The sequence below is a fragment of the Mizuhopecten yessoensis genome, unplaced genomic scaffold (genome assembly GCF_002113885.1).
Source record: "Mizuhopecten yessoensis strain PY_sf001 unplaced genomic scaffold, ASM211388v2 scaffold10275, whole genome shotgun sequence".
Taxonomy (NCBI): domain Eukaryota; kingdom Metazoa; phylum Mollusca; class Bivalvia; order Pectinida; family Pectinidae; genus Mizuhopecten; species Mizuhopecten yessoensis.
The window spans coordinates 2,814,813-2,828,152 of record NW_018408465.1 but is presented as its reverse complement, the minus strand read 5'-3'; the positions used below and the strand labels follow the sequence as shown (position 1 = coordinate 2,828,152).

Genomic DNA, 13,340 nt, shown 5'->3' with positions numbered 1-13,340 from the left:
CAACATTAAGAAACTAAAAAACTAAAGATTTTCTTCTTATTTTGGATTTTCTTTTTTCTTTCTGTAGGCGAGGGGACAGTAGAGCTGACGGACCTGAGCAATGCATGTTTTGTTTGTGGAAATGTGGGTCGTCCCGTTCAAATAGAGACTAATCCCTCCTACCCTCATAACGAGGTCCTTATCTGTATCTCATGTCATTTCTCCAAGACTGCAGAGCCTCACAGTATGAGTGTACCGACCAAGCCAATATACCCTAAAAACTACCGTTGTGAAATTTGTGGCAAACGCTTTCAGTTTGATTCCTTTTTACAAAGACACAAGAAAATGCACTCCGAGGTGAAGGAGTTCAAGTGTCCTCAGTGTGGAAGGTGTTACAAATATCGTGGTAACCTTAATGTACACCTCAAGGTGTGCACAGGTCCCGACCAATCAGAATTCAGCAGTACATAGGGAGTGACATGGTCAGTTATATCGTCTTGCTGATGGACAGGTCATTGTTGCTTACCGTCACAATCTGTATTATTTTATTGTGAAAACGAATGAAATGTATAATCTAATGGGGAAACCTCCTAACAAGAAACAGACAATTTGTTTCTTGATTATTTTCATTTTTTGAATGGACTTATGGATTTGTTCTGGTTGAATTTGACCGAATAACATCAAGTGTTTCAAGGTATATGCTGATGTATATCTAGGTCATTAGGAGTACAACTGTATTTAAAACCAGAGTTTTGCCAATAACGTATTGGCTTCTGATGTTTTATTGAATAAAACCAACATCTATGCAAATGGAAACTACTGAATGTGATGCGATGGATCTTTTTCACAGGAAGCAATTTAATTTTGAATGCTGAGAGATATTTCAGAAGGTCAGTTCTATTGATCTGAAATATATTTACACACAAATTAAAGGCACGTGTCCAAAAAATCATTGACTTTAATAAAGTCCTAATTTGATGGTATGTAAGTACCTGTCTTAACCCTTTAATGAATTAATAGTAATATTAAAAGTCGCATGCAAAATGGTCAGGTTCTGATAATTTCTCTCTTATTTTGAATAGGACAGAAAGGAGTGGATGGCACCAGTACTTCGTCGTTGCCCCTCTATGATTTAGAACTGATGGGCGCGGCCAGCTCTGACAGAATGTCAATGTTTACACGAAGTGGTTATTCATGTCTTGGCCAATGTAAAATATGCTCCCTGCGGTGTGATAGTCTGCAAAATCTAGAAAAACACATGAATGACGTACACAAGAACGACTTCGTAGGTTTTTGTGTTGAATGTGGCAAGGGCTTCAGGTCATTTTCTGGACTGCATCTTCATAAGAAAATGCACGAGTCGGACTCTCAAAGTTTACCCACATGTCGTGTTTGTGGAAAGCAGTTTCCGAGTCGCAGCCGACTTGTGTACCATGAGCGCAGTCACTCTGAAGACAAACCTTTCATCTGTGTAACATGTGGTCGCTCCTACAAACACAAGAAAAATCTGAAAGAGCACAACTGCGTCCCGATTATTTCATACGCTTCCCTTAATGAGGGAGATCAGCTATCCTAGGCTTTGGGTCTACTTTCTCCATTTGTGTGACATTTTTGCTTCGTCATTAAGACTAAGCGTCGGTAATAAAGGTTTTAAAAGCTAAGGTCAACAACTGGAAATCTCTCTACATTTTTAGATTATACGTTTTTATAGAGAATTGACTGTCCATTGTGTATATAGAGATACAAAAATGGCGGTGTCAAGTTTTCCAACATTTTGCATGTTTTTGACTGAAGCCTAATGACAGTAACATGTGGATCAAACTGCTTTGTGTATCCTTACTTAGGTTCTGGTGATGAATGTCCTGATCCGCGTTTGGTACTGGTTATCCTTGCCTGTATATGTGATCTGTGACTTTCTTTATCCTTGCAGGGTCGACTTACATGCCACATTCTAGTGGTGTTCTACCTCCGAGCCATTTTGGCCAGACCATCCCTCCCGATATCAGGGGCCAGTTCGATAATAGCCAATTTGGATATTTAGAGTGCGAGGATAGTGACAAAGCAGCGACTGGTGACCACGTTCTGGTACCAGATCGAGGATCCACCAACAGCACTAACAAACCGTGTGTTTACTGTAAGCTCCGAGGCGTCAAAACTACCACAGGGTTACCCATCAAATCCTACTGGAAGTGCAATGCCTGTAACTTACCCATGTGTCGACCTCGCCAGCGTGACTGCTTCAGGCGTTACCATCTTCTGCTTCAGAACGTGGGCTCAGAGGCCCAGAGCACTGGGCAAAGCGACAAAGATATAACGGGACTGTTGGCATGACCACAGACACAGCCATCTGTGCAGAGTTATTCAAACCTTACCTTAGCCCTAAAAGATGTATACCGTTGTTCTGACGATGGCTAGCCTAGCCAGTCAGAACATGTAAAACGATAATAAAACTATGGAATCTACATGTTGAAGCTCCATCTAATATATCCTCTGCATTTACCTTCAGCGATGGGATCCGACCGAACACTGTTGGGTGTACGTCTTTTATTTATACAACTGCCTACCTACAATCGTAGACAACTCGGACGTTGATTGTCTGCCACTCCAAAAGGAGTCCCATTTTTACTGAAATGTTCCAATTTTCGTAGCGGTGCTAAAGCTTTGATACCGGGGAGGGAACATTTGTCTACTGATCACCACAATGACTTGTAAAATACTGTTGTATCTGTGTACATTACAATTCTAGTAATACAAATATTGTTTTGTGTTTGTGACAGTACTAGAGCGAGGTTTATATTTGAAACAAGCCTTTTGTAGAAATATATGAAATTGGGTTCTTTGAAAACTTCAGCTGCACAGGGATGGATCATCCATAAAAAGTTGTTATGTTCAGTGGTGAGGGACACCAGTTAAGTTATGTGTTAAGTTATGTTTTAGTGCTACGGTCAGTGGAATGTGCTATTGTTGGGAAGTTTAAGGTATTGTAATATTTGATTCTACATTAGGGATCTGTTTTCTCTCTCCCCTTAATGAGGGAAGCAACATCGAAAGTGCATTTGTTCAGTTCAACGCAATCGGAAAGGATTTTGTGGTTTGAAACAAAATGATCTAACAAGTCTGTACATTTTTGGTTGCTCCTTGGTTTTGGGTGCCAATTTATCAGCTGTTTTTCAGAAGGTGGTGATCATGTTTGTTATCTAAGAGAAGTGTGAACATGTAATTTTTATTTTTTATTTTTTTTATTTTTAACTTGTATGCAGGGACTTACTAATACTGGTCTTTCTTTTGCTTTCAGAGATGAGTGTCTATGACAAAGTGTCTTTGACAGCCTTGCCTCAGTATGGAATCCCGGGCCTCATGCCTTCGTGGCAGGACCCCAATGTTAAATCTGAAATAAGTTGTGGTAGCACAGCCCAGTACCCCTCCAGGGGTCTCAGCCATAGAATGGTGCCCATAGAGGGCAACAAGCTGCGAGCCTGTGCACTCTGTTCACTCAATAAGATAAAGACACGTTCGGGCTGGGGCGTGTATACCAGACACAAGTGTGAGGCTTGCACTGTGCCTCTGTGTAAAGGCAAGCGTGACTGCTTCCAAGCCTTCCACAGGGTGTTTGGGTACAAGTATGACGTAACGGGTCAAACACAAAAAGTACAAGATATTAGTAAGCTGTCCAGAATAGAGCCAATGAGCCACACTTCCAGCTCTGCCATGCCGTCGACATCTACTGCGGAGCAGGACAGGCAGGACCATGTTCAGTTATATAAATCCTCATCCTCACAATACAGCAACGAATATCGTTCACCTGGAACGGATCAGTATGGCCACGATTCTGGCAATGTTGCGATGCAGGTGTCTAGAATAGACGAGTATGAACAAGACACTAATGTGACAAAGAGTTTGGACACGGAGGTCTGACACACGTCTGTCAGATCATGGCTGATGACACTACACTAGCCAGACAGCAGGACACCTCGGTGTCGAGTTAAGAACTCATATAAAGATGTTTTCAAGCATGCTGATAGTTTTTGGGTTATCATAAGTTTTGTGACCTAGAGGTGGATGTAAATGAGTTTGTAAATAAGAACTTGAAGACGTCGTGGCATTGGTTCGTCCAGTTGAAACTTGTTTTATGTTTGAGGGAAGCATGATTGTAGTTCGGATGTGACATTTTGTAATACAGCTATTTGTTTACTTTCAGGACCACAGAGTGGTAAGAGTAATCCCAGTTATCCGTTGCTCAGCAACCAGATGCGTTGGTATGATATTCAAGGTCAAGGGTATCAGTATGGCAAAACCACTCAAGGTGGAGGTTTACACACGGGTAGCTATGGTAACATTGGTAGCTTTGGTAACAGTCAGAGTTCAGTAGATAGCAATGGACAAGGGAAATCACCTTTAACACACAGACTGGTACGGACTGTTTCTGGGAACACTAGAATATGCATCAATTGTTCATACAACAAAATGAAGACCAAGTCTGGGTTTCCAATCTACACACGGTATCGCTGTGAGAAGTGTGATGTGGCGCTGTGTAACGCCAGAATGAGAGACTGCTTTGACAAGTACCACCAGATTATACAGGATACTCATCCCAGCGGGGAAATGTAGGTCTAGTGTCTCGTGTCAATCTGCCCAGTGTATCATACAGTTCAAACTAAAACAATCCGGAACTTAAAAGAATATGTCTAAACGGGGAAGTTCAACTGGATATTCTGTTGTTATTATTGATTTTTCCTGCTATGGAAAGTTCTCCGGTTTGGAGAGGAGTTTCTGGACGTGAAAATGACAAGTCCTGCCTGCAACCATAGCTGTGTTATTGCTACATGTATCAGCTACACTAGTTGTGTTACTACATGTAAGAGTTCAATTGTAACTTACTAGTAACATGTATCCACTACACCATAGCTAAGTTACTAATTGTATCTGCTGTGTTACCACTTGGGCATTCATGTCAAAGGCATGGACATAGAAATGCAGATTTTATCACCTTCAGTGTTTTGGCTATTGAATTTAAAAGTTATCATTTCCTGCTTTCCTTTAGGATTTAAACAAATATGCTTCTTGTTTCTCTAAAAGCAAGCCACACCTGATAGACTGTTTGGTTGTTGACAGATATGGCTTTTGTTCATGTTGCACAATTCTCCTGATTCAGTGAGGAATACACCGCATTGAAAAAGTATCTTGTACTAGTGTTTCACTCCAGGTATGTCTGATCAAATAGGTAATGGTAGCCATCATTACTGAAATTATGTCTAATGAGTTGTGTCAATGTGTTAGACTGGCATATTAATATGTTTGAGGAAAGGTTTAAATATCACAAATTACCTAACCTAGGTCTTCCTTTACTATTTCAGGAGAAGCTGTGCAACCACATGATCCTTTCTCAAATTATTATACATTTGACCCATCTAGGGATCAAGGTCGTGTTGTTGGGAGCCCAAGCCTGCCTCACTTTAAGTCTGTGGGGGCCGATTTTTCTGGTGATGGTCATCACTTGCTTGTACGTACACATGGCAACAAGACCCAGAACTGTGCCTATTGTAATATGCTGCAGGTGAAGACCAAGTCAGGCTGGCGGGTCACTACCAAACACAAGTGTCTACAGTGTAACATCCCCCTGTGTCAGAAACGTGGCTGCTTCCGACTCTATCACCAGCGAATAGGAGTTGGTAACAGGGAAGGGGATAACAGTGCTCTCAACACAACCATCACTTAACTCATTCACCCCCTGAAGACACGTTTGAACTCTTCCAATTCAATGGTTAGAGTATATCATTATGAAACTTAAGGGGTGAACGAGACACATATTCCTTGTACAATCCAGCGATCCAGCTAACGGTGTATGGAGATGTACATATAAAGCTTCATGATCTTTGTGTATGTGACTGCCAACTAACACCAATGTCGGTGCTGAGTTTGTAGCACTAACAGCCAGACACTCTGCAGATTTATTTTCTGTGTCTATACATCCTGTTAAATTTTCATGGATAGTGTGTTCTTGTGAAGTTACTATCTTTATGATATAATAAAAATTAGGCAGAAAAGATTATGAAAAAAATGGACAATATATTCCAGGTGTCTAACCAGATGACAAAAAAGTCAGTGTAATAAAAGCGAGGTGCGATAGCTATGAAGATGATTAATGATGAATATGTGTGATTATATAAAGTTGTTAGGGATGTCCCTGTAATATGACCTAGGTTAATTTAGGTGGTATTGAAGACATTGTGTGCGATGATGAGAGAGGAATTACGTTACTGTGTGTGTGATCTTAGGAATAATGTGGATTAGCTATTTATTACCTGTCATGCATTCAGTAATGAAGTGTTTGTAGATCTTTGTTGGTAGTGTTATGGATATGAGAATGTTTAATGTCAAGAATGTTAGTTGAAATTAAAAAAATGTATATATGTTCTGCTTTTCAAAATTAAATCTTTGAATAAACCTTTGTGTTCTTGTCATCTTTGGGTGTTAAAACAAAATACAAGATCCTTGGAAAGAATAAGATACTACATCGGACTTGATTACAGTTAAAAAACCATTATGACGACCTTCAAATATCATGACCTTCAATATTTTGTTCTTCACTGTAGAACTAGTAAGAAACTATCTATTTTCCTGGCAAATGATACAAAACTAAGATTATTATGAGTTGAAAAGCACACATGCAAAAAAATGAATTCAAGTCCCGTATATCAGTGCGTGTTTCTCCGTCAGAAAAGCACCATTTTATTGTGAAATGTGATGTTTTGGCCGTTGTAGACATGATGCTAGATAACTTCTAACGAAAAGTATTATTAAAGCTTTCATCTATTCCTTGAACCTGTATGTCTACATAGGCCTAATGTCATTTTTCCTCTTCCCTTTCAGACACTGCGTTAAGGTCCATGGACTATTTCAGGTCTCTGGAACATGCCCCCTATTTATATCCAACACCAGGATCTATGTACAAGGTCCCCTCCCTCCAGCTGGGCGTGCCGTTGAGTGGGTCCTGGGGGGAGGGGACCGTGATCCCGCGGGAGTCCATCAGCATTACCATTGATAACAAGAAGCACTGCTGTGTTCCCTCGGAACCCTATAGAACAACCAACTGTTTATACTGTAAACAACACAATGTCAAGACGAAGGCCGGATGGCCTGTGACAACCAGAGCACGCTGTTCAGTGTGCAAAGTCCCTCTCTGTTGCAAACGTGGTTGTTTCAATCTCTTCCACAAACAAGTGTTTAAGTTGGAAAATGAAGATGAACATGAAAAATACAGAGAGAAAATATGATCCGAGAGAAACGTTGCTATACAGAACCCAGAAACACGAATGAACTGAAAACTACAAAGTAGCAGTATTAAACACTAGTCTAGGAATGCCTTTTATATAACCCATGTGTATAGAAAAAAATACTGGCTTGTATCCGACATGATATAATCACAGACACTTTATGAAACTTTGCAATATTGTGGTTGTTGGAATTACGGAAATATTTTTGAGATCCAACAAGGTACATTCTTACCTGCTTGCGAGACCACTTGATTAAGAGCCACTTATGTCCAGATACCACTTTTAAACCAGACATTAGATTATTTTTATGTGAATTGAACCTGTATAAGGAGATCACTTGGTCATAAAAGACCAATTTCTGAATGTTCACACTGGATATGGGTTTGACCAAGTTGATGCAAGCAACATCGTAAGGAATGGTCATGTGACCGGATATTGACCTGGAGACAAACAGGATGAACAAGATATGGAGTTGTAATCATTGAGTTTGACTATCTGGAAAAATAGTGTTTGATATATGAAGATTCTAACATCAACATAATGTCCTTCATTTCAATTGCCACCTCCTATTCTGCCAACATATATATCTCAAGGTCTTCCTTAAAAATTCTTGTATACCTCTCCCTCAAACACCTTTTTAATGCTGTAGTTTCACTAAATAAATGGTGACGTTTTTTCAAGTTTTGAATGAAGCTAGTACCTCTTGCATATACTTTCTCTCATGGATGTGAAAATGCTGTTGTGACGAACAGTACTAAATAGTTCTTGTGATCAGACTGCATACAAAAGATGATCATTCTCTATGTAAAAAGTCATGTGCTTGTTTCCAAAAGTTTGTCTCTTAGCAACGGTCAACTGTATCATGCCGAAGCTTGTCCATTTGAATCGGTAGATTTGTCCGTTTTTGAATTTATAGAAATGTTCGTTATGTAACGCTTGATGAAAATAAATTTTCACATTTCTTACATTATTGATGTTTGAATTGTTCATGTCACTGAAAAAAAATCAAGATTTGCACTGGACTAAAAAAACACTGAATTGAAAATGATAATTTAAAACAAGTGTTAAAATCTTCAACAATGCATGAGGTGTAAGGATATTTGAACTATAGTGTAATCTTGCTCCTTATCGAGATCTTCACCTTAACCCATTTTGAAGGTCACAGTTGACATAACGCTGGTTCGTAACAAGTGAGCAATACAGGCCTGTTGCACCTCTTGTTTTTGTATACTTTTCAGTATAAAAGATTTGTCAAGGAAAAAATAATCTGTGTACTGGCAAAGAAGCTTGCAATTAGCCAGTTTAGGTACACCTCCTTCATGGGTGTTTACAATTCAAACTGGTTTGGATTGCCGGACTTGTCAGAAGAAATAGCGAACTTTTGTTTATAGTAATAATGGTTCTTCAAAAATAGTTTCTGAAGGCATTGAACTGATGTGTATTGAAATGGTGTTTATGATCCTGAACTATTGTGTTTGATACTGAACCCATGGATCATGAACTAGTGTGGTATCCAGAAATAGTTTGCACAAGCCTCAATCTTTTATGAAAGCAGCAGCACTGAACTGATCTAGTGTGATCTCGACAATTTCTAACAACTGCATGGCAAACAAATATTTTTGTGTAAAACAATGAAAAGTAAAAAAAAAAGAAAAAGAAAAAAAAAAGGTTAGGCTAATATATCATTTGCTGTTCTGCTTTCAGACTCTAACCCAGATCTTGGACAAAACTTTAGCCCTGGGATTACAAGTCTGCTGATGTCATTCCCCCACCCGAGTGACGTTACACACACCACACGCTCCTACACCCCCCGGGACCACATAAGTGTGAAAATGGGTTGCGTGGAGCACACATGCGTGCCCTCCGGGGGGTACAAAACTTCACCCTGTGTTTACTGTAGGATACACTCGGTGAAGACCCGGGCTGGATGGGCCGTCACTACAAGGTTTAGGTGCTCTGTGTGTAAAGTTCCACTCTGTGGTAAACGGGGCTGTTTTGTCCTTTATCATAGGGCTATGAGGCCTTGCCAAGAAGACTCTCTTATTCAGTAGGAGTTCGTGTGCATGTTCAGCCAGGAAACAATTGGAAGAACTTTGTTAAATGAGCATTCACTGTTTGGGATTCATCAATAATATGAAAAACAGTAATATATAGCCAACACTTGTGCACTTATTGATTTCATTTGGGATTTTCACCGCTATTTTTGGTGAAGAAATCACAGTACCGTACTGGGTCAATAAACTGGTCGATTATGAGAAGATCATCAAGTTAAAAGTTTTAGGAAATAAAAAGTGTGGATTAACAGGATTTTGCCGTAAAAAAATAGTGATAGTGTTTGATATGTGAATTAATACTGTGTTTATCAATGAAATGATGATAAAATTGTCGGGTGTATCATCCCTTTCTATCATCACGTTCCCTGTGTTATATTTATCTCGATACTGACGACCTTGATCATAACAGGTTGTACCATAGATCAGACTAGAGGTGTAGTTCTTGGAGAGTGATATGGACACTTCACTCATTTATTAACGTGACTTTTATATGCATGAAAAGGCCATAGCTATGGCTAGGAACAAAAGTTGTGGACATTTAATTTCAAACATGGACATTTTTCGCTAACTCACTTTTCATAAATAATATACAGGAAAATGTGTTTAAGGACATTGTATAAAGTATTTATGATATATATATTCTTCTGATCAATATAAAGTGTTGTGAAATTGATCATGTTTGTGGTTGTTTATGTGGAAGACATTGGCGTGAAGGGATATTTTTTCGTTTCAATCGACTAGATTGTATTTTGAAGACAATAATTAGCTACAAGAGTCTAATACAATGCTGTGTTGTGTCATTTTCAGTGGCTGGACAAATGCAGCAAAAGGTTTACATCGATGACAACCAATATGGTTTTTCGCACACGGGTGTTGACGTTCATGGTACCAAAGCGCTTGTTCCGTCAGGAATAGGAATGAAACGGTTCATCTGTGGAAAATGCGGAAAGGCCTTCTCCACCAAACAAAACCTGCAATTTCATGACATCGCCCAACACACAGGATCGTACAGGTTTAAATGTCAACACTGTAAAAAAGGGTTTACCAAAAAGTACTTGCTAGACCAGCACTTGATGAGACATGCGAATATTCGCACAGAGTTCTGTACTGTCTGTGGTAGAGGATTCTTCTCCAAGTATACTCTCCATGCTCACATGAAGAAATGTAGCACAAACTTCCCTAAATAAGCATCCAAATGTGTCGCATCCGGAGCATCCATAAAAAATAAGCCAAGTGTATCTGGAGCAGCGTTGAGTTCTACAGATGTGATGTTATAGAAGTTTTCAATATCTATGGTTGTTTTCTTTGATTGTGGCAGAATGATTCCGAAGACATGGTACCAGGGGCATATTAATAACACTTTATCCACAACATTAGAACATTTCACTAATGACAACTGCTCTTTTAAATGAGTAAGAAAGTTATTGAACAGTCTTCCAGAGGATGTGATATCGGCACCATCAATAGATACATTTAAAAACAGACTCATGAAACGCTGGATTGATCAGGAACTGAAATATAATTACAGAGCTGACATATTTTGTTACGCATGTGATGTCCATCACTGAACTTTTATATATATGTGTACATTCATTTATTTTTTGAAAACCTGTGTCGGATGTAGAGGATCATAAAAATCCTGTATTAAAACATATAAACTAAGCTAAATTATATGTCTGCTCCAAGCCATGGAAATTATAAGGTGTAATGTAATGTACAAATTAATGAATTCGTACCAGATATAGAATATACCACCGAGTCCATTTAAAGCATTGTCGGGAGGTATTTGTGCAATAAGTAGTGTCCTATTCGATATTGTTTTGATGGAATTTGGTTTTGTACAAGTTATATCCAGTGTTAGTAACCATGGTAACGGACTGAAAGATATCGAAAGGCGGAAGAGAGACCGTGGCTGGTCAGTGGCGGAAAATAGTGACTTAGTTGTGGCAGCATTTCATAAAACAAACAAGATTTAGAGTAAATACAAGGAGAGCTAATTCGTAGACTTTGTATTGACATTGTATGTATTGATGCGAAAGGAGACGAGGAAAATGGAGCAAAATATTCAATTCCTGTGCCATACATGGTTGCTGGGTTATATTCAAGAATATATTTTTATTGTGATTGCTTGTTGCAATATTTAATTTTTTGTGAAATCACTGTTGAGCTAGCTATTGAGTCTGTCTATATACTGGACAGCCAGATTCAAAATGCATCGGCTACAATAGTAGATTTTCATGCATGTCTATTTAAACTTGCATTTAATTTGAAATAAAAACGTATTCACGATTGTTAGAAATTGCTGTATCTTTATTCACAACTGATGTCTAACATTATGAAATATTGTGTCATTTGCATTTCCAGGAAACCTGGAGTCAAATGTCCATGGCAACATCAGCTTCTCTACCCTGGCAACACAAAGTATCGAAGGCCATCATATCCCAGGCATGTCATTTAGTCGCAGAGCAAAAAAATTTAGCTGCCCCGAATGTGGAAAGAGATTCACAAACAAACAAAATATGCAGTTTCATGAAATATCACAACACACAGGGGCTTATAAGTTCACGTGTGATCTTTGTCACAAGGGATTCCACAAGAGATACATGCTGGAACAACACATACGGAAACACTCCAATATCAGATCAGAGATTTGTACTGTGTGTGGAAAAGGCTTCTATTCTAAATATACATTACGGGATCACAGAAAGAAGTGCATTCTGGGTACACCCCTGTGAAAGTGTTCTTTGATTCATGTATCTTGTTGTACTGTCGGATACATAGTTTCAACAGTGACCTAGTTCTGAGTACATGGTTTCAACGGTGACCTATTTCTATGTACATAATTAAAATGGTGACCTTTTTCTGTAAACATGGATATATACAAGTGACCTATTTCTGTGTATGTGGCTATTACTATTACCTGTATTCTGTATATATATATATATAGATAACAGTGACCTTGTTCTGTATTCATGGTTATAAGTGACCTATTTCTGTGTACATGGTTATAAGTGACCTATTTCTGAGTACATGATTACCAGTGACCTATTTCTGAGTACATGATTACCAGTGACCTATTTCTGAGTACATGATTACCAGTGACCTATTTCTGAGTACATGATTACCAGTGACCTATTTCTGAGTACATGATTACCAGTGACCTATTTCTGAGTACATGATTACCAGTGACCTATTTCTGAGTACATGATTACCAGTGACCTATTTCTGAGTACATGATTACCAGTGACCTATTTCTGAGTACATGATTACCAGTGACCTAATTACGAGTACATGCTTACCAGTGACCTATTTTTGTGTACTTGATTGCTACCTACAGTGACCCATCAGTATTTCTGTGTACGGTTGAAAATACAGTGTGTTTACCAAACAATAAAATAAATGGTAGTCAAAGTTAGGAGTTCACTACAGATCTTCTATCACAGCTGGCCATGTATACTTTATTTAGATGTTTCATTAAACCTCAAATAGATGTTTGTGTTTAATGATGAAAGTTATCTGTGGTATACAATACGGGAATCTTGTATAACTAGTTGTGGTACAGTACTAAATGTAGTACGTGGTAAGGATATCTGGTATTGTAGTACCAGTACCGGATAGCACTAGTTGTGGTACATGTAATAGTACGTGGTAAGGATATCTGGTATTGTAGTACCAGTACCAGTACCGGATAGCACTAGTTGTGGTACATGTACTAGTACGTGGTAAGGATATCTGGTAGTGTGGTACTAGAACATTGTAAGGATATCTGGTATTGTGGTACTAGTACGTGGTAAGGATATCTGGTTTTGTAGTACCAGTACTGGATAGCACTAGTTGTGGTACATGTACTAGTACGTGGTAAGGATATCTGGTAGTGTGGTACTAGTACGTTGTAAGGATATCTGGTATAGTAGTACCAGTACCGGATAGCACTAGTTGTGGTACATGTACTAGTAGGTGGTAAGAATATCTTGTAGTGTGGTACTAGTACGTGGTAAGGATATCTGGTATTGTGGTGCTAGTATGTTGTAAG

General features: G+C 38.8%; 1 protein-coding gene across 10 annotated transcripts in view; it reads left to right on the top strand.

Moving 5' to 3' along the window:
• Positions 1-13,340, top strand: part of LOC110459950 (protein sister of odd and bowel-like) — a 102,190-nt gene that overhangs the window by 30,438 nt on the left and 58,412 nt on the right. Inside the window, exon 5 of one of the 10 annotated variants that reach the window (XM_021512486.1) lies at positions 3,275-4,171. The exons of 8 other annotated variants lie outside the window; for them this stretch is intronic. In XM_021512486.1, coding sequence (XP_021368161.1) covers positions 3,275-3,894 — 620 coding nt within the window. In that variant the 3' untranslated portion in view covers positions 3,895-4,171. Of the gene's footprint in view, positions 1-67; positions 998-3,274; positions 4,172-13,340 lie in introns of those variants that run through there. One more of the 10 variants, XM_021512502.1, reaches the window with a different exon arrangement.